Source organism: Gymnoscopelus microlampas, assembly GCF_963454915.1.
Source record: "Gymnoscopelus microlampas genome assembly, chromosome: 10".
Taxonomy (NCBI): Eukaryota; Metazoa; Chordata; class Actinopteri; order Myctophiformes; family Myctophidae; genus Gymnoscopelus; species Gymnoscopelus microlampas.
Genome location: NC_139947.1, coordinates 25779415 through 25801998, shown reverse-complemented (window position 1 = coordinate 25801998; position 22584 = coordinate 25779415). Strand labels below are relative to the sequence as shown.

The 22584-nt window shown below is 41.7% G+C and overlaps 1 protein-coding gene across 1 annotated transcript; it reads left to right on the top strand.

The window, feature by feature from the left end:
* The first annotated feature begins 3609 nt into the window (after positions 1-3609).
* rbbp8l (retinoblastoma binding protein 8-like) lies at positions 3610-18491 on the top strand. Its single transcript, XM_084068403.1, has 15 exons — positions 3610-3767; positions 8440-8530; positions 8956-8998; positions 10830-10925; positions 11365-11477; positions 12239-12314; positions 12839-13014; positions 13283-13332; positions 13435-13526; positions 13709-14468; positions 15056-15155; positions 15569-15633; positions 16222-16360; positions 17019-17110; positions 17369-18491. The coding sequence occupies exons 2-14, from the start codon at positions 8470-8472 to the stop codon at positions 17093-17095; spliced, it is 1848 nt and encodes a 615-aa protein (XP_083924529.1). The 5' UTR covers positions 3610-3767; positions 8440-8469; the 3' UTR covers positions 17096-17110; positions 17369-18491.
* Positions 18492-22584: the final 4093 nt, after the last annotated feature.

Sequence of the window (22584 nt, the reverse complement as noted above, 5' to 3'; positions counted from 1 at the left end):
GTGTTGAACTATTTAAATCATTCATGTTTGATTTGTTTATTGTAAACAGCTGAAGGTTTGTGAATTCTGCCAATAAATCTAGTTAGCTATTTAGATGTTTGGAATATGAGAAAAATATGATCTCATTTCCTAGTTCCTGCCAATAACCAGCTCTAGAGAGTTTTTATAGACTTCTTGGGAAAGCCTGATAATAAGGAATTGCAATAATCCAGCCTGGGGATAACACATGCATGGACTAGTTCTTCTGCATCTTCTTGAGACAGGATGTGCCTGACTTTTGCAATGTTATGTAGGTTTAAAAAGGCATTCTTTGAAATCTATTGCTGTCGTTTGATGTGGGAGTTGGTCTTCTATGGAAACTAGAACCAGGAGACCTGGTACTGCCAGACCCCTAGTGGTTGAAATCTGAAATCTCAATGGCCGGACTTCGCATGACGTGTGTATCTGTCTGTGTATCTGTCTTCCCATTTATGCCATATATGGAGAAAAGAGGGACAAAAGAGGAAGGGAGGGACAAAAGAGGGATCCGTCTGTCTGTCTGTGTATCTGTCTTCCCATTTATGCCATATATGGAGAAAAGAGGGACAAAAGAGGGACGAAAGAGGGACAGACAAAGCCTCATGTAGGCCAACCCTCTGGGTCTGGCAAACAGAACTGTAGCATCCAGTTATGGTCATCTATTGCCTTCAGGGCACTGATGATGACAGGCTTGCAAAACGTGTCCTTCACCAGAGAATGATTCTACACATTGTTGACCTATATGAATTAATGAATTATTAATTATTACTCTCCGCCAGGAGAGTATTGTTATCACTGCGTTTTCACTTTCTAAACATGACACACCGATTGGTCAAGCCTCACGTGACACGTGAAATACTGTGATCTGATTGGCTAGTGACGCCACCGGGCCTATATATACATGGCATCACTCTGACAGTGTCTCCGCCACTGTCAGAGTGAGGTAAGACGGGAACCATGAAATGGCTGCATGGCTGATACATAATTGGCAGATAGGACAGATAGGACATTTATATAGACAGGAGGGATATGACATAGGACACTTATACAGACAGGAGGGATAGGACACTCACACAGACAGAACGGAAGAGGACACTTACCCAGACAGGTTGGATAGGACACTTACATATACAAGAGGGATAGCGACCTATAAATACATGTGTCACTGTGATAAGCCAGATTCCAATACCGAAAATCCGGCCACTAGCTCACTCCCAGACCTTCGAACCGGAAGTAGTCAAGTAGTCGCGGTCCAATTGTTCCTATCTGTCTTATTGGACAGATAGGACAGATAGGACACTTATATAGACAGGAGGGATATGACACTTACATAGACAGGACGGATAGGACAGGAGGGATAGGACACTTACACAGAATGAACGGAAGAGGACACTTACCCAGACAGGATGGATAGGACACTTACATATACAAGAGGGATAGCGACCTTCGCGACCTTCGAACCAACACAAGTCTTCTGGCGGAGAGTTGTGCTCCGAGGAGCACTTTTTCTAGTTATTTTTGTCTCCGCCAGGAGACTATGTTTTCGTTCTCGTCATTCCGTGTGTCCACCAAGCTAACATTGGTCAAGCTTCACGTGACACGTGACAATATGTTGAAAGGGTGTGCTTTGATTGGCTAGCGAGACGCATGATGAAATAGAGAACATAATTATACAACGTAGATACCGACAGAACAAAACAAAACAAAACATAACATAAGGTACATAACATAAAGTATGTTAATACATAACATAAGGTATAGGTAGAGACGAGTACATACGTCGCTCCCGACAATGATTGCAATGATGAACCGCAATAAAGATGCCAGTGCAGCTAGTGTCCAATGTGGTGCATGGTCTGCTTCAAATAACTGTATTAATGTAGTCAACCAGTAGGTGTACTACCCCCAACACTTGTCAGGTAGGACAAGTGTAGTTAAATTGTAGTCAAACTAGTAGTTCCAGTGGAAGTACTGAAAAGTCAGTGACTGAACAGGGATCTAGAAGATGGTTATGTGAATGAAATGACCACCAAAGAACTGTCCTTAAATTCTATGAAGACTCCATGTTTCCATAGAGTGAGACAAAACACATAAAGTCATCTCATCATTCCTTTCATTCCCTTGTAGCATTCCAGCCCCCGTTAAGACAATGACAACTCTGACAATCCGACATTCTTCTTTACACTGGGATTAGAAAGTTTGCTTAAATGACACAGTCTTCCATCATCACCAAGCTTTGGCTCTGCATGAGACTCAGGGGTAACTCTGCTAAATGGTAAATAGTTTGCATGGATATAGCACCTTGTATCCAAAGTCCTTTACAACGTGCATAATATTCACCCATTCTCACACACACACACGGGCGTACGCACGCACGCACGCACGCACGCACGCACGCACGCACGCACGCACGCACGCACGCACACACACGCACACGCACACGCACACGCACACGCACACGCACACGCACACACACACACACACACACACACACACACACACACACACACGCATTCACACACCGATACATTAGGAGGCTACCATGCAAGGTACCAACCTGCTCATCGTGAGCATTTAGCGGCTCAATGTCATACTTAAGGACACAAAATGAAGTTCGGGGGAACCAGGCGTCAAACCATTGGATCAGGGCCCATCGGCATTGTTGATCACAGATTAACAATGCAGTGGCGTCGTTGCCTATGACGCCGATTGTGGCAGGGATTGGTCGGTCGGAGGATGAGGATGAAGAGGATGTATACTTAGAGTCTGGACGAATCCCGTCAGGCCAGTTTGAAAGAATCTGGTTCAACGGGGAAACAGGAAACGTATTTTTTTCGTTTCTTTGTTCTGATCAATCGTGTGACTGTCCTGTCAGCGTTAAGTGACAAGTGTGTTAGTATCGTTGTTCGCCGTGACGTATATTCACATACCGGAACCTTAGAGGGTATTCCGCACCACACCCTGCCCGTATGGGACCGCATCATGTGGTCCAATACGGGCACACTTCAATGCAAGTCTCATGCAAGTTCATGTAGGTTAAGCAGAACATTGAGTTGAATGAACAGAACCAACCGCCAAATTTTGTGAACGTCAATTTCATGCCCTTGCGTAGGCCTACTGTAGGCATATGCTTTCCTGTCATGAGCTGCACACATGAATCTTAGTTCTTGAGGTAAAAACAGTCTATGACTTAATAGCGTATCATCATTCATTAATACTGTGATTATATCTATTATGCTGTAAGGGTAAACACCAACCAAAGTTTCAATCCATTCCAATAACCAGTGAATCATTCCTGTAAGTGGTTACATTTGAAGATGTATATAAATAAATGCATATGACATGTGTCTGCCACAGCAATATCAGAATCTGAATTCAGCAGCTGTTGGATGACTTTGTTTTCACTAACCATTTTGCTTGGTCCCTGCAGGGCTTTATGGGGCCGGTCGAGCCGGTTATGTGGGATTTCTGCAGAACCGGAATATCAAGGTAGAACTTGCCCAGACTTCAGTGTTTGTGTTCCTGAGGCGGAAGACTGCCCCGACCGGTTCTCTGGGGTGGAGAGATGAGAGATGGGAGGGTGCGGGGCGTTCTCCCTCACCTCTTTCTCCTCCATGTCTCTCCTAGCTGTTCCTTCTGTCCCTCTCTCTCTTTCAGAGGTATCACTCTAGTCCCTCTCTGGCGTGCTGTGGAGTACTGAAGCAGGGGAGACGTGTGGTTTCAGCAGGGACAGAGCTTGGCTTGATGAGGTGAGTATCAGTGAATATGTAATGAGCTGATGTCTGAAGGCCAGGTACACAGAAAATGTGCTGGAATGTACGATTGATTCATTGGCGTGATTGTTTCATTGGCAGTGCAGAAATCATACATGTTCTCACTGGTCCTCCTTGTGATTGCCCTCTGAGCATTTCAGAGGAAAGCCACCATATGACATACAGCTGCTGTAGAATGGATGAGAGTGCTTTTACCATTGTAAGGCCTTCATGAAGAATAACAGAATGCGCATGTGGCTTGCATGTTGCTGTCAGGTGGCCTTATGTTGTGTGTGTGTGTGTGTGTGTGTGTGTGTGTGTGTGTGTGTGTGTGTGTGTGTGTGTGTGTGTGTGTGTGTGTGTGTGTGTGTGTGTGTGTGTGTGCGTGCACACGCGCGCGCATGTGTTTAATCATCTTATTTCTCTTTTATAATACATTTTTCAGCAAAAGATGAATTTCTTCACACAATACTCCCTTTTATGTTTCTACTGTATATAGTCAAGATATAAAGATATACATAGTTAGGTCCATAGGATGTAGGGTCACTTTCCAGTGACCACTAACTACTGTGATAACAAACCATCATTTCACTATCATCAACTACAGTCTGTTGCTTGGGTCTGTTTGACCAAAATGTGAGAGCAAGAGTGACAGTTAGTTTTGACTCTCTTGTATGTAGCTGCCTCACTGCACTAACAGAGACAAGTTGCGACAATGCTTCACTGGCGTGACTGCGTCAATTTCCCACGCTGCGTGATGCACACAATTGATGCATTTGCTACTGCCATGAGATCAGTGACACACTCATTACTAAAAAAAAAACAACTAGGACATTCTGCTCAATACTCCAACTAAAAGTAACAACAATGCTTAAAGGAGTAGTTCACCCAAAAAATTACTTATTTTCTATCAATTGCACACCCCATGAAGCCTTGAATCCATGGATTTATTTGTGTTTTTGTCGCATTCCTAAGCTATAATTTGATTCCTGTCTCCTACCGGCTAATGTATCCGGTAGGAGACACAGAGTAGATTATTTGTGTCTCCTACCGGAAATACACCCGGGCATCAAATTATTGGCTTAGGAATGCGACAAAAACAAAAATAAATCCATGTATTCAAGGCTTCATGGGGTGTGCAATTGATAGAAAATAAATCATTTTTTTGGGTGAACTCCTCCTTTAAAGCATTACTTCCAAATGTGAAACCATTACATCACGCCTATTTCTCTGTCATTACTTTCATGTTACTCCCCATTTTGGCAGGATGCTGTCACCACTGAGATTCAATGCGAGGTGACCAAGGTCGTGTTGGCACCATGATTTGATCTTCTCCCATTGAGACCTGGACCTGGTCTAATTTTTAGATTTGAGCTAAAAAGCATTACGTATTGTACACTTTGGGCTATTCAAAAATAGCAGATATACAAGCTCATAGCGCGGCACCGAGTGCCACGCTACGAGCTTGTAGATCTGCTATTTTTGAAAAATTGTGAAAACGTGTGCAAATCTTTGAATATATATATTTTTAAAGCGGACATTTTTAACTCAAATCTTTGCTTCTGGGGGTCCCTGGAACAACATATTTTGATGGGGGTCCGCGGTCAAATACATATCATTCTGGGGGTCCTTGACATGAAAAAGTTTGAGCACCATGATATAGAAACATACGTTTTTCAGACAACTGTTGAGATTTAGGAGACATGTAGAATCGGCTTCAGGTCTCAATGGGTTAATAGTTCTTGCGCAGTTCCCTTGCCCATACTATAAACTGTATGTACGCACCGATCTTTGCCTGGACTTCACCTAAACTAGAGAAGTGGAAAATAAGCAATACAATGTGTCAAACAATGTCACTGGCAGGATGTGGTTTAACCATGCAAATCAATGCTCTTGCTGGAGAAACATCAAGAAACAATGGGCCCTTCGTCCTGATCAGAGGGGTAACAGGGATGCCTTCATCTGTTTGTGAATTATAATGTCGATACAGCATGGCAAACGGATAGAGACAGACAGGTCTTTTCTTGCTACCAAACAGTTAGTTGGCCGACGGATCCTGACATGCAATGGGGAGTGTGAGCCATGCCGATCGAAATGCAAAACAGTGTTTAGTGTGTGTGCCCTCACGTACGCACATGTGTGCGTGTGAGCGCGTGTGTGTGTGTGTGTGTGTGCGTGTGTGTGTGCGTGTGCGTGTGCGTGTGCGTGTGCGTGTGCGTGTGTGTGTGTGTGTGTGGTTGTGTGTGACTGTGATGCATACAAGTAATATTTGTGCTCAAGTTCAGAGCATTTCAAAACCTCTGACACTCAATGCCATTCCAATGGCCCATTGTCCCAGTCCAGATGTACGGAGATCACATTGCAGGGCCACACAGTCACCTACTCTATGGAGATTTAGCACCAATAATCGCTCTAATCTCGCTGTTAATTATGCACACATAATTCCCCAGACCACCACCACACACATATATATACACATACATACGTACAGTATGTGAGAACCATAGTCATCTGTGTAAACATACACAAACATAGGCAAACACACACGCACGCACGCACGCACGCACGCACGCACGCACGCACGCACGCACGCACGCACGCACGCACGCACGCACGCACGCACACACACACACACACACACACACACACACACACACACACACACACACATGTAACTACAAGATAAAGCCCTGGGGAGTACAGACCTAGCAAAACCAGTCCAGCTAGTTTCGAGTCATTCTCGATATCCACACAAAATTTGTGGTCATATTTGTTCAAGAGTGACAACCCTCAAAACTACCGACACCGGACAAGCCTTAAAACTACAGCCAAATCTTGAGTGCATAATCACTCCCTAACATATACATCACTTATTTGCCTTGTAGACTAAATGTACTACATTTTCAATACAAAGTTACAAAGTTATAACCTGCTGTCTCAGTACGCTCTATATCAGCTGTCCAGTGTATTGTACTGGACTGAATATTTTGCAGGTATACAGTTGCAGTGTTTTTTGCATAGTCCATGCACTCCATGGACGCTTATCAGTCCAGTGGTTTGTGAGATTATCTCGCTCCGGACAGACAGACAGACAGACAGACAGACAGACAGACAGACAGACAGACAGACAGGCGCACGCACACAGACCCTGCTTTAAATGGTTAGGCCTCTTCTTCTAGCTTCATTAACAAAAATGTTTATCAATTTAAAATGGGCTCTAAATCAGCAGTGAGAAGCGTCTTTCTCAATTAAAACAAAAGGCCATATCATGGTGGAGGACAAATCAAGCCTAAACAAGGGATTGTTTTGCCACAGCTACAGGCTCTTTATAAACTCAATTAATACAGTACACTGTCTTTCCTTTCTCCACCCATCATATGACTCTGGGGGAGAGAAGTCCTCTAATTCACCTTGAGGCCAGCCCACTGCCCAGCCCCACTTTCCTAGTTTTCATGTATTTTCTGAATTGGTGAAGTAAGGAGGCACGTTCCAGTTTAAACAGGCTATCTAGTTCCTCTTTTATCTAGATGAAGAATGCTACTGGACAAAGTTACACATGTTGTTTCTGGATAGGTGCACTGTGTTCCTACTCTGTCGTAACAGCGTAACTCTGGCTGGAAATGGAGTGCACACAATGAGATGCCGTTTGGGGATGACAGGGAAAATAATTCCCATTTTAGGATTTTTTAAATAAATTAAAATAGTATTTTATATTTCAAATAAATGTATTAGAACTAGGCCTATATGCTTTTTGTCAGTAGTACGCCATTAATCTATTAATATTGAGTAGTATATACAAAACCTGAATTTTAAAACATTTTAAAATGTATTTTTCTCACTCATCTCATCATGTCTCAATGTATCTGTGCAATGTGTGGACAATAATAATAATATAATAATAATAATAATAATAATAATAAAACTTTATTTATATAGCACCTCTCAAAACTGGGTTACAAAGTGCTTTACAAAGAAAACAGCGAAAGAAAAAAAACTGTGTGGATTGAAAACAGCGAAAAGAAAAGAAAATGTGTTCACCTATGAGAACTACTATTCCCTTGTGGATCTACCATGTGGATTGTTAGATGTGAAGTTTTTGCCTTATGCAGACTACCTTCTTAGATGGACCTGCCATTGTGCTCCAACCTTTTGCACCGTCTAACCCAGTGGTTCTCAATCTGTGGGACGGGACCCCCATGCAGGGGACCCCCACATGATTTTGGGGGGGTCTCCAGATGACAGTGAAGTGACTTTTAAGACTTTAAGGACTTTTAGGACCTTTGTAACCTATAAAAAGACCATTACGGCATCAAAAGTAATTAACACACTTTTAGAAAAACTGGTCAAACATTGGCCAAATTGTCAAATTATATAAGAAAGGGGCAAAACATTTGAAAATAGCCAATCTACAAGCTCACGATACCTCACAACACGAGGCGTTGTGAACTTGTAGATCTGCGTCAAACTGAGTCAAACTAAATGTAATACCTCAACTCCTACAATTCCAAGTGCTTGTAAGGGTGGGGGGTCTAACCTCGCTTATCTGCTGCTATGTGGACCTCCTTGCCCCCCCCCGATGGAGCTTGCACAAAAACAAATTTCCCTCATTGATTTACACCTGTCAACCTGTGATGTGACAATAAAACTGATTCTGATCTCGTCAAACCAGATTCTGTTTTGGAGCTGAAAGGTGAAAGCCATGGAGGGTTTCAACGAGCTTTTCCACAAACTCCGGGAGGCCCATGAACGCGAGGTGGAGAGTAAGTAGCTTGCAAACCCTTGACAGCCATGACACCGGTATAATCTACCATCTGCCCTGATTCATTGATCAGCTAGGAGAGAATGGATGGTCTGGCACTACCTCCGTATCTGATCTTCCTGAATCATTATCCATGCTTTAATGATCTGACCTTTTACTCTTTACTATTGATTGCTTGTATTTGGTGTTCTGGAAACCAAAGTCCATTGTCCAACTTTTTGCACATCTCCTCTGGATAAGACTATCAGTTAAATGCAGGAACTATAAGTGTACACAGTAAAATCCTCAATGTATTTTTTTTTTTTTTTTTTACAAATTGATAAATGAACACTAAGGATGTTTCTGTCTAGTAATGGATGTTGACAGAATATGATGATGACCATAACATCAGCCAACAAGTTGTTTGACATGTATTTCACTGTCTAGGTTGGCAGGAGAAAGTCCAGGAGCTGTCAAATAAGAAGGGCTGGTGAGTGAAACATTGTTGTTCTTCTGGCACTGAAAGGTCTTTTTGTTTTCAGGACAAAGCAGGCATTGTTCCTTTGAAATACTTGAATCATGTCAGTCCATTATTATTGTAGTATTATTGTTAACTTCCACTCAACTTGAGTCTTTATATTTGAATAGGCTTGAATCAGAAGCGCACACTGAAACAATTTAGGATTTTTCTTCCGTAGAAGAAAAAGTTCCCTATATTGATAGAACATAATATTAGCTCTAGAAGGTGCATCTTGCATCAAAACGATAGTCACTGCACCTAATAAATAAGATTAAAAGAAAACATATATGTGCTTCAGCTCCCTTTAGTCTAAATCCATATATATCCAGGAATTCGTTTAAACAATGATCTCCTTAATTCAAACATTTGAAAATAGGTTAAAAATAGGGTAAATATATTAATATGTTAATTACTGTAGTCTGTTGGCAGACATGCAGAGACCAGGGGAGGGTGGATGTGTACAAAGGACCCCAATGGAAACAAGCCATAGTGCTTTTTGGGGTTTAAAATCCTCTTAACAGATCTTGTATTGGACTGTACTTCCCTGTGCTTGTCTTTGCAAAGTGTTAATTCAATCAATCAATCAATCAATCAATCAATCAATCAATCAATCAATCAATCAATCAATCAATCAATCAATCAATCAATCAATCAATCAATCAATAAGTCTGGAGCTTAGCAGAAGAACATTTCACAACAGACATAGTGAAGTGACAGTTGAAGGACTTTTAAGATCTTGTTCATACCTTAAAAAAAAGAGAAAGAAAATTTCTGCATCAAAAGTAATCAACAAACTATACAATAAAAACTGGTCAAACATTGGCCTGAAAAGGTTGAGAACCACTTATTTAAGCTAACTTTGTGCTGGCACACAGGGAGGGACATCTAAAATGAAGCACACCCACAATTAACATAAGCCTACTACAGAAAATGGTCTAGCGGTTAGATCACCTTTGCTAGGCTATATGCTGCAGCCAAAACTTTAGCATGCCATAATAGATATCCATAAATACTACATTTGTGGAAATCTCCCATTGATCATTCATTTTACATTTTACTGTGCTTCAAGTGCCCTCTGCTGGCAAAACTAGAATTGTTCAACTTCCCATTGATTACAACCAATGTACCACATTCGTTTTTTTACAGGTTAGGAATTAACACATAATAATAAAAACAATGCATTTGAAATAGATATACATAGATATTTTGTTGTTCCCATGAACAACAAATGTAATGTTCCCATTTGACTTGCATTGTAATTACAAACATTAATTTAAACACACTCAATGCCAGGTTATAAAACAACACACACCTTGCTGTAGTAGGTAAACAATTAGTCCAGAAGCTGTTTATCTACTGTTGCATGAAAGCGGAGATGGGAGCCGTGGCTGCATGCATGCGGAACTGCTCGTGCTCGCTCCAATCAAACAAAACCCAAATGTCATTAAAGTTAGTTGATTTTTAGCAATATAACTCTCTTATTAGTTGTACTCCTTGATGATATACATAATTAGTAAGTCAGTGTGTAGCAGATTTATAATTCTATGAGGAGCTCAGCTGGCAGAGCAGGGGTATGTAGGGGGTTTGCAGATGCAGCCTGGAAAATAGAGAGTGTCATGATCATTTAAATCAATACTGAAGAGAAAACGCGATGTCATGAACAAGAGAAAATGTTGTCATGATGACTAAAACAACTTTTGCTTTGTTGTGACATTTTTTTTGCCCACGTTCTTATCTAAAATATAGGCCATTTTATCTTAATTTTCATTTGCACAGACTTATTGTATGCTTGTGTATGCAGTGATATTAAAAGAATGGAGGAGCTGTTCAACAGAAACCAACAGATGAGAGAACAACAAAGATTACTCACTGAGAACATCAAGTCTCTAGAGAACAGGTGAGCAGTTTATCATTTACACACTTTCAACCAAAAAATGTAAAGTTTGACCTGAGGGTGGCACTTTTGTAGGCCTAAATTCCAGCAATACAGTATTATGAGAGAGAATTTTTACAACATAGCCCTGTAACATTTGCAATTAAATTATTCTTGGAAGAGCAAATGAGGAGAATTAGCAACTGCGGACTGTAGGTAAAAGGTAACAACATTTAGACAGTCGGTGAAGTATTTACTGTAAATGTCAATTCAGTTTACTCTCTGATGCACCGCCCATCTGCTAGTCCAAACCACTGTCCTCAGAAATGTTGGTTCTTACTTTCAAATGTCTCAGCAGCAAGATCGTGAAATGTTTGATGCCCTTCTAAAACAAAAATGCCTTTGGCCTTGTTGTTGTTGTCTTAAGCAGCATGTACATATGTGTATTTTGTGCTGACGGCAGGTTGAGGGCAGGGCTGTGTGACAGGTGCACTGTGACTCAGGAGGTAGCCAAGAGAAGACAGCAGGAGTACGAAGCATCTCAAATACAGAGTCTGCAGCACATCTCCATACTGGGTACCCAGTCTGTCCCTCTGTCTATGAATCTATCCACATCTTCCATCTACACAGTCAGATCCTCAGTATTTATTTAACCCCGAGAGTGTTCAAATGTAAGGGTCCATTTGGTTAATTTGTCGCTATTTTATTGCTACTGTTCTTTAAACAATAGGCACCATATGAATATACTGTATCAGTTACTATATCTACTGCTATTTTAACTGACTCATCCTGATCCCATTGCCCGAATATTTGCCACTTCTGACAAGTTTTCTTTCTATCTCTATTCTCTTCCCCTTTCCTGAAAACTGTAAATGATGGGAGCTTGTATGATATGATTTCATTTCATCCACTTTACACATGTAAATCGGTTATGTGACAATAAAGTTGAAGTTGAAGTTGGTTACATTTGTACACTCTCTGGATAACAAATGGATCAAAACAATGAGGATTTGACTGTGTATCCAATACCTGTTCTGAACCATCCATCCATCCGTCCATCAGTTCATACGTCCTAGTGACCATCTGTCCATCAGTCAATGCATCCATCCATCCACCATCCATCCATCCATGTATAAATCTCATCATATATATAAATCTCTCCTTCCATTCCTTTGTCCTTACACTCCCTGCCGAAACATTATCTATTTAGCATCCCATCCATCTCCTTTCCTCCTCTCACTCTGTTATACCTTTTTCTCCTCTACTCACTTTTAACCACCCCAGCATTGACTATAGCATTTCAGTGGTCTTATCATCACCTGTGCTGTGTGTTTTAGCGGCAGAGATGAACAACACGAAAAAGGAGAACAAGCGACTGAGAGAGGAAGTCAGGAGCCTCAGAGGTGTGCTCGAGTGAGTATCTGGTGTTTTATTACAGTCTGTCAGAATCACTGTCACTCTCTTGAATGCCCTCTATGCAGCCATGTTGTGTTTTGCATAGGCTACAGTAAACTGGCATTATGTTTGCTGTTCCTGAAAAAAGAAATCAGGAACTAATTTAGCTACTAGACATCAGGTTAACACAGAAAGCTAGTAGCCTAGTCACTAGAGTCAACAGAACCTAAGTTGAGATCCACTGATTTATTTAGTCACTGGGAATATTTTTTTCAATTATGCAGCATTACAAATGTATGAAACACATTTTGAACATGACTGAATCCTCATTATTTTATCATACCATAAACACATACCAAACCCATAACACAGGAGACACAGAAGACCCTTTCTTCTATGTCTTCGAATAATTCAGTGGAATCTGCGCACTAATTATTGTTGAACTACCATAATTTATTGTTCTTACGTTTTCAAATATATGTTGTGTGTGTGCGTGTGCGTGTCCGTGTGCGGGTACGTGTGCGTGCGTGCTGTTATTTCAGTGGTCAGAGCGAACACTCTTCCAACAGCACAACACCAGAAGGCAAACCAGCAAGATCTCCTGATCTTTCGCCTTCTGCTGAGCCTGTGGCCCTCACCACAGCAACCAGCAAGGCAGACATGCAAACAGGAGGTGGTGCTGTTGCTGTGAAAACTGAGACAGACCAAAGAACTGAAGGTGAGGAAGAGGCACTGGAGGGGATCGAAAGTCACTCTGAACTGGAACTCTAGCATACTGTCCCAAACTCTGTTCCTGGGGAATCAGAGTACTGCTAAGGACTAATTTACCACAAGTGAATCTAATTAACTTCCGAACAGCAGTGAAAACTAGCAGTAGTAGCCTTACAGTGAAGTGGTTACCATCTTATTCTAATAACAATAAGGCAATAATGTCTTATTATGCATATACTAACAAACTGATGTGTCTCTTCTGTGTGACTGAACAGAAAATATGTCTGAACGCCGACAGATGAGGGTGTGGAACAGAAACAACTTTGTGAGTTTTTCTTATCATATAAAATATACCGTATTATCCTAACTTTTCCACCAGGGTATACAAGCATCATTTATTATTATTTTTCTCTCCTTTCTGAAACAGGAGTCCTACAAGCCTCTTCATTTATATCCTGATATCCCAGCATCCTGGAAGGCGGAACAAAGTTTAACTCGGAGGGTCAGTGCAGAGAGAAGGTGAAGCCATGAGATATCCCAACACTACTGAATTGATCATATTCACACTGCAGACAATTTTCTTTTACATTGTAACATAGTAGAGAGACAGATTGATTATGCAAATAACAGTCTCTCTCTCTCTCTCTCTCTCTCTCTCTCTCTCTCTCTCTCTCTCTCTCACACACACACACACGTCTTAGGACTCAAAATATTGAGGGAGTGGAGCAGCGACCACCCATCTCTATGCCTCCCCACCTTCTCCTGCTGAAGAACCTCGCTGCCTCTTCTTCCTCACCTTCTGCGCCCGGAGAAGTAAAGCTTGGCAGACACTTGCTCCACGCCCCCGTGCCCTGTCGCCCCCGCCCCATGAAGAGCAGCCACGCCCCCCTGCCCTGGACCCTGTCCGAGGCCTCTGACTGGGTCAGCATGACCGCGTCCGCCGCCGGCAGCAGCCCGGTTGTCCAGCCCGGCCCCAAACCCAGCAGCCTCCCACGTTTTCCCAACCTGATCCCTACCAGCCAGCACGCCAACCATGGAGGCCAGCATGCCCCGGGGAGGAGGCAGGTCTCAGTGCAAGGCTGGACCAAACAGAGCCCCCCTCCATCACAGTCTAAAGAACAGAGCCTGGTGTTTAGGGTGAGGGGCCTGTCGGAGCAGCAGAACAGCCCAGCAAAAGCCCCGGAGAGGAAGGAGGCGGTAGTGGCCCAGTGGAGGCCCGCTGCACAGCAGCCAGAAAGGACATACGGAGAGGGCCTAAGGGAGGTAAATGATGGGCCCCTTGACCTGTCGGATAGAGGCAGCAGGTCCAAATCTAACAACTCACCAAAGGACGATGATGAGCCAATACTGGTGTCAGAAGGAGAGAGGGAAGAGGGGGGCTCTGACAGAGACACAAAGACTCATTCCTCGTGTACACCTCTTCCTAGCCAGCAGCAGGAACACAATCCCGGTGATTATAAGGTAACCTCACTTTATTGTAGTACATGACAAATGTTGTATCTTTTTTTTAACATCAACTCTAATTCTGACATTAACCCCAAACCTGTACAGTATGCTTGTGGGGCATAGTCTTAAGTATTAGGAACAATTAATTGTTTAATTTTTGTTAACCAAGACTTAGTTAGTTAGTTGATTAGTCATTTTCTTTCCTGCTTTTTTCCATGCACATCTTTTGTAAACTCTAGATATACGCCTTTCATTCTGCCAGTCCATAAGTTTCAATAGTCAGTAGCCATTGTGAAATCAACATTAGAACGTTCAACCTCATTGCCCTGAAAAGGCTGGTCTCGTCATTGTATGCAGCAAACACAATTTTACAGATTCAACTAATCAATTTGTCAACCGATTCCTGTAACTATTAGTCAACTATAAGTATTTCTTTAGTTGAGGACAGCCCTAAAGGACAGGAGTAATTTGAGCTAACACACATATTCATATAAATGTACAGATATTTATACACACACATAGTGAATGCAGCCCACCGTGTCGCAGTAAACTTATCATCCTTATTCAATGATACTGATGAGATGGTCATGTGATCACCACAGACAGAGGAAGACATGCTGGTTATAAGGGAGGAGGCGAACGGAAAAACAGATCAAACCAACGGGAAAAAGGTCCCTGTCCTCACCATCTCACTGCGGCCAGGTATGTGTCAGGATAATGTGCATTATGTGCATGGGTGAACTTGTGCTTTAATTGTAAAGCCACATAAAGAAACTATGTAAAGCTTTTAAATCTGTGGTGTATGTCATAATGGGATACCATAAAAAAAGAAATGAGAGTTTTTATGAGTTTATACTTTCAATTTGATTAAAATAGTGGAAATAGCCGATCTACTAGGTCACAATGCAACACACTGTGAGCTTGTAGATCTGCTATTTCCACTATTGTTTGAAAATGTTACATTAACATTTTTCAACATGGAAGCGATTATGACGATTATGACTATTATGCAAAATAATTGCGATTATCTCAAATAACTGCGATCAGACGATTATGTAATGATTGTGACAGGCCTAGTCCAGTAACTGTTCTATTCATCTGTCTGTGTGTAACAGTGGTGCTGCTGGAGTCTCTCAATGCTGGACTGCTCAAGCAGGAATCGTCTTCCTCAAATGGCAAGGTACTGTAGTGTGTCTGTGTGTCATCCTGTTAGTTTGTGTTTTATTTAGAACACTGACAGTTGTGTTGGCTGGCCAAGATGGAAGCACCGGTTTCAGATTATTATTTTTCATTTCTTAATAGGTTTGGTTAATGATTTTTTGAAGCTTACCTGTGAAAACACTGGTAGTTTCGTCTTGCGCTTTTGCACATCTCAAGTGTTATTGCACTAGTGTTCAACTACTAAATCTGATCTTTATTAGCAATCGCTGGATCCAGGTTTGACACTCAGACGTGATGTGTGATGTCACAGGCTGAACGACAATCAGAACTAAAGACATGCATTGGTCAATTGGGAAATGACTGGCTCCTTTGTTCTCACATGTCGAAACCTCCCATCTTTCTCTTGTTCCTCTGTGCCTCCTCCTCTTACATTTTAAAATCTTTAAAATGTTTTTTGACAGAGAAAGATATTGTGTGAATTCACAAAACAGTTTGAGTTACTGTTTTTGTTTTTATTTCAGTTAACTAGGATGTTTTTCCAATTCTAGTTTTTGTTATTTCGTTAGTTTTAGCTAACTATAATAATAACCATGCCTCCCATTGGCAGTCACCATCGACGGCTGACCCAGGAAGCAGCTCAGAGGAGCAGGACAGGGGGGAGAGCCCTGGGACAGAGAGCAGCCAGGGATCCAAGAGGAAGAGGAGGCAGTTGGACACAGACACTGACAGGGACTCTGACACAGATGGTAACTCTTCTTCCTGCTTCCTACATTTTGCCTGTCATTCTCTCCTGATATCAACCTTTTCCATTCTTCCTACCTTTACATGTTTCCTGTTTATTATGCATTGCCTGCATTAGTGGGGCACCCTGGCATTATCCTTGGCCTTGGGAGGAATCCTTTAGAACAGTGGTTCCCAAACCGTGGGTCGGGACCCATTTGTGGGTCGCAGGTCCATTTTTATTGGTTGTGAGTAAATATCCCCTTTATGCTTTCTTCATTTCTTACATTTTGTTTTTAATTATTAAAAAGAAAATCAAAAATGTTCATGAATTAAAAACAAACTCAGACATTTTTCAAAATCATTTCATAAATAAATGCCACAAATCTAAGACATTTCATGAATTCGAAAACAAATGTTTAAGTAGTGAAAATAGCCGACCTACAAGCTCACAACGTTGTGAGCTTTTCACTAGTTTGTGTCACGGGGAGACATCAGATTTATCTTTTCTGTCTCAAGCTAAAAAGTTTGGGAACCACTGCTTTAGAACATATATATATTGTTAGTGTGTCACATATTAGCAGACCTGGGGAAACGTCTCAACAATTGCAAATGGTGCGCAGTACATTGACGTGTGGCATTAACAAATACTTTTTCTGCTTCTCTCGTGTCGCCCCTTCACAGCCATCCAGCAGGAGAGAAAGATCAAAATGGTGGTGGTTCCTCAGGAGTCTAGTCCCAACTACACAGGACAGGGATGATAACACACACACAAGGTAATGTAAACATGATGAAATGACATGCACATATTTATTTCACACATCTACATAATGCCCCTGGTTAACTAGATTTTAAGGGAAAGTATAGAAAGTCAAATGTGGCATACCACAATGTGAAGTGTTACGATAAAGATATGATTTAATTGAAATTGTGAACGCTTTGGTCTTATATTGTCCCATCTCGCCTCTGCTATCCTTGAAGATCGGTAAAATTCCCTACTGCAACCATTTAATCATGCCTCCTTTCATTCCCAGCTCCTCCACCTGCACCATCTCCACTGCCACCTCACTACCCAGCAACACCCACATCGGTTTCACCACCATTACCATCATCATTCCACTGGAGTGACAGAGCCAGAAACTAATGGACAGGCTCCTCTGTCTTCTTTGTAAATTATGTATGTTCTCAGTTTTTTTTTATACTAATGAATTATCAGACTTCCGTTGTTAGGATATAACATAGCCTACTGGCAAAAATACATCCATATAATCACATTTCACTTGATGCTAAACAGCTAGCAGAGGGGGCATCAGTGCCAACTGCAGTCTCCTAACGTTGCTGTTGTCCTCCCATCATTCTCTTGTTACTCTGTGCCTCCTCCTCTCACATTTTAATCGTAACATTGTTATTATTATTCCTCTTTACTGGCAGTGCTGCTGTCACTTATTGTTTGTTTGTTTGCCTCCCCCCTCCAACATTCACAAACCTCATGACCGAAAGGAAAATAAGAAGCCAAACAAGCAAACAAACAAAAAATAGTTCCTCTTCCTCTTTTTCATATTCCGAAAGTGCCCATGTTGCAAGGCTTAACTTTCCACTGACAGCTGACACATCGTGTGACGTAGGGGTGGATGCAGGTGATGACAGAGGGTTTTAAAAAGTTACACCGAACTCAAGTCCCTGTGACTGCGTCTTTGTTAAGTAGGCAATCTAAAGAGGAATATTATGGCCTTGATTCTAAAGAGCATGGTTCTTACCCTGTATGTGACAACACTGATAGTTGAAAGGTCCTAATGCAGTCTATTCATCTCTCTCGTTTGTGTCTCTGCAATCTTATTAGAGTCCATTACATACATGGTCAATGGAGGGAAGTGGATACTGTAGCTAGAGGGGGAAACAAATATATATTTATTATTTAAACTGTGATGGATTGCTCTACACTACTGTAAAAAAGAAATTAAAAAAATACTGTCATTTTTAAATATTTGGGTTATGCTACTCTTCCAAGCCATGCACTTGGACATTGTCCATGTTTCATTTGATATTTTCTCAAGGTTGTTTAGGATTCATGGAATGATTTAATATAATGAGCTCTTAGACACTACTGTACAGATGCACTATAAAGTTTCACGTTGAAATAAATGCATTCTCATGTGAGTCTTGGATGATTCTTCAGTAGTACTTATTTACATGTGTATGTGTTCGGCTTTTAGCTGATTTTCTTATCTGGAAGAAGTGGGGAGGGGTTGGACGTCTTCCTCTTGACTGGGGATTGAATCATTCTGAAACATTTTTATTAATAAGGGAAGCAGAAGTTAAGAAGTGTCAGGGATGTTTTGTCAATGACCGATCAACCATTTCTCAGAAAGAGAAATAGAGATTTGTCTGTGTTTCCCGGACATAATTTAAGTTCAGCTAGCTGGTGCACTGTGGATGGTCTAGAAAGGTTAATTTATAGTCAAAGGAATTGCCAGCACTCACAGAAACCCTTCAGGTACTTTATTTAATGGGCACAGGCAGCAAACCATCAACGTGTGTGTTTCATCACAAAGCCTTCTTCAGCGCTTTTTAATACCAGAACGGAAGTCACTTTTACAGAGGCAAATGTTTTATAATATTTCACTAACCTGTAACATGTCAATTCTATTGAAATGTTGATACAAATGATGGCAAGTTAATACAAAGTAGAGACATTGAAATACTAATGCATGTGATTGCCACAATAGGAGAAACAGCCCTCGGAAAATACAGTAGAGACAGACAATTGACATTATGAGCATAATTTCATGTAAAAGGAAATATGTTGTCTATTTATCATTAGTTTCTCTGTCTGTCTGCCCAGTTATTTATGTGTCTCCATGATTGTCTGTTTGTCTATTATTTGGCTTGTCTATCTGTCAGTCCTGGAACTGCTTGCCAATTGTTTGCCTCTCCTTTGTCTGTCTCTATCTGTATGTCACTTTGGTTTGGTTCACTCCTCCAAATGGCCCTGTCTGTTCCTGTCCTGTCCCATCTTGACTGGAAAAGCCGGCTCCTTTGTTGGCGCTACCCTACATGGACAGGGTGGAGGAGGTGATGAAGGTGCGTACAGCAAGGAAGCTGGATGCTATCATGGACAACCAAACCCCCTTCACTTGGAGATTGTGGGAAGGTTCAGCAGAATAGGACAGGTAATGATAGATTAATCTTCCCCAATGGGGACAATCAATTCAACAGACAATAGACAGTCCTTTGTGCCGCTATCTACAGTATGAAGATGTATAATGAGGCACACGATGGACGTTCAGTAGACTAATTGCTCGGAAAACAGCTCAGTACAGTACGGACACTATCTGATATGCTTACTGTGTTGTCCAACACAATGCAAGCACTGTTGAGGGTGTTTTGTGTTATATATTGTATGTTTTGTCTTTTGAGGGTGTACAGTATAGTGTTGTCGCATATTGGATATTTTGCCACGGTGTTGCTTTCAATGTGATGTATTTTGTATTGTTTTTACCCTGCTGTATATACAGTTCTTTGCCCTGTAATCTGTTAACTGCTGTGCTGCCTTTGGTGACTGAATTTTCGTCGTAGGATCAATAAAGGTCTTATCTTATCTTACTATACCTACTTTGCTACCCCCTGAGATACACTAGTGGTTTCCATAGAGGACTGCACATCATTCAGAAGTCTGATGCCATAACGACACACAATATTATATTATTGTAACAATCAAGTAAGACTATTTTACATGACTAACCAGTTAGATATTTTCTATGTACAAATGTTGTACAGTAATACTCAGTTGAATATTATAGGCTACAGTAGGGCAGTGGTTCTCAAACTGTGGGTGGATAGGGGTCTCCAAATGATTTTTGGGGGTCCCCAGATGCAACATTGTTTTCTCACTCAACAGTAAACAAACCAACTTACAGTATACGTGTATACCACCTCTATGGTGTATACAGGGTATCTGCACTACAGTGACAATTAAGGACTTTTAAGACATTTTTAATACCTCTAACAAATAAACCAAAAAGTCTGTGGAACAAAGTGAATGCCTCAACTCCACAATTCCAAGTGCTTGTCAGGGTGAGTGGTCCCCAGCTGAAATATGATTATTTTGGGGGGTTGCAGCCTGAACACTTTGAGAACCGCCGCAGTAGAGTACAAAAAGTATATGACAGAAAATCCAATAAATGGATTTGTATCTGTCAATACGGTGTAATTACCAGGATAATAATTAGAGCTGTCTGTGGATTATGTGCTCAGTGAAGTTCCTCATTCTGTCCTTGTAGTTTGCATATGGCATATAGAGGCTCCCTCCTCTCAGCGGACTGTGCATCCGCCTACAGCAGTACAGAGGTCCTCTGAAGCCGTGAACTACAGTAACAGACAAGATTCTTTCAGTCTCTATTCCCGAGGCAATATTTGTTTATTTTATTTATCTTCTCCCTTTACATCTCACTATCCTTTATCATATATTCTCCCCCCTATTCTATCTTGCCGTCTTTTCTGATCTCACTTTCATTTCTCTGCTGTTCTCATCTTCGTCTTATCTCCCTCCACAACTGCTTTAGTCTCTCTCTCGCCCTTTTTCATCTCTCGCCATGTGTCTCTGACTCACTCGCTCATTCCTCTGACTCCCCCCCCACTATTCTCATCACATTCACTCTCTTCCGATTGAGTCTTAACCATGGATGTATTGGTCTTAACCCCCATCCTCATCGTTGCAGCCTGGCTTTCAGGAAGTTGGCTGGTTTGTAGGCTAATCCTTTACATTTGATTAAAGATTAGTTGAAGAGCCGGGGGATTTGTCTGATGTGTTGCTGATGATGACCGCTGCCCACGCCTCTCCCTCAACGCAGTGTGAAGATTCTAGCGGACAAAATATTATAATTTGAATATGTGTTGTGCAGAGGTGTCACTATTACACAGTGAGCCCCCCCCCCAATCCACTTCATCATCCATCGGCCAGAAGGCCCGGATGGCGGACATTATGTTTTCGCCCCTGTTTGTGTGCATGTGTCTGTCTGTCTGTCTGTCTGTCGTGTCTGTCGTGCACACTGCCAGTAAACTGAGGAAGACACTACTCCACCCCAAATATTTCAATTCGGCCTCATGGTGGCCCTGTACCAGACCGCTTTACATTTTGGCCTATAACTCTTGAACCATAGGTTGTAGGCCTACAATCCAAATGCTTTTTTCCCCGGATTCCTTAGATCATCATGCAAGCCTCCATAGACCATGTGCCCATTTCCGCCATATTCGATTATCTGCCATTTAGCAATTTCTTAAAAACACACGTTTTGCTATTATTACAGATTGTGTCCAAAACGTCCACAAATCACTACACATCTCTGGAGTCATGTGATAAACATATATCATTCAAACAGTTTTCCCCTCACCAAATTAGGTACAATTGGGAGTTCCGACAATGAGTTTCAAACAGGGTTTGAGATTCTGTTTGCCTGTAATTGGCTTCCAAAATGAGTGGGAGGGGACTGTTTCTCTTTCTTTTTTTTTACAAAGAATCATGAATACCAATCAACCCTAAATTGTAATAGGGGCCTTGATAAGCTAAAAAAAAATCATTGTCAATGTCTCTTATTGTAGTCTGCTACAGCATGGAGTAGCCATCTGACATCTCGCCTACTGTGTTAGAACAGCATTTTAGTTTAGTTTGAATAGAAATGTTAAAGAAAAATTACTTTAAATTTACAATCTGTTCTTTATCCAGGGCTATAGTGCTTATAGATAATTCAATTCCGAGGAGTCCATTTGGTTACATATGTAGCCTATACTATTTGGAGCTACACCAAAACTGACAGTGAACGTCATGACGTCACTGAACGTCATGACGTCACCCCACCCATAGGGTCCAACCCCACCCGCACCCCCACCCCCCTGCACGGCCGGCCGGCGGGCGGTGTCAGGTGTGATTAATGTGTGAGTGTGTCTCGTTCTGCTTTCACTTTTCTCATCTCGCACTCGGATGCGAGCGAGGAGGACCAGCGTTGCCAGGTCGGCTTATTATAAGCGACATTGGGCTTGTTTTTCTGTGAAATCGCTTGTAAATATTGGTAGTTGCTGGTTCGGTTTTTGGGGGATTGTTTCTAAAGTGTACTTGCTTATTTAGGCTTTTAAACAAAAACCGATAAAGTGGCCTAGTGGAAACACTCTGTGGGTCTACAGTTGGGGTCCAGGGACCCTCATGGGCTTCCAAATGGCCCCTTACAGGTGTGTAACTCTCTGAGAATGTACAAAT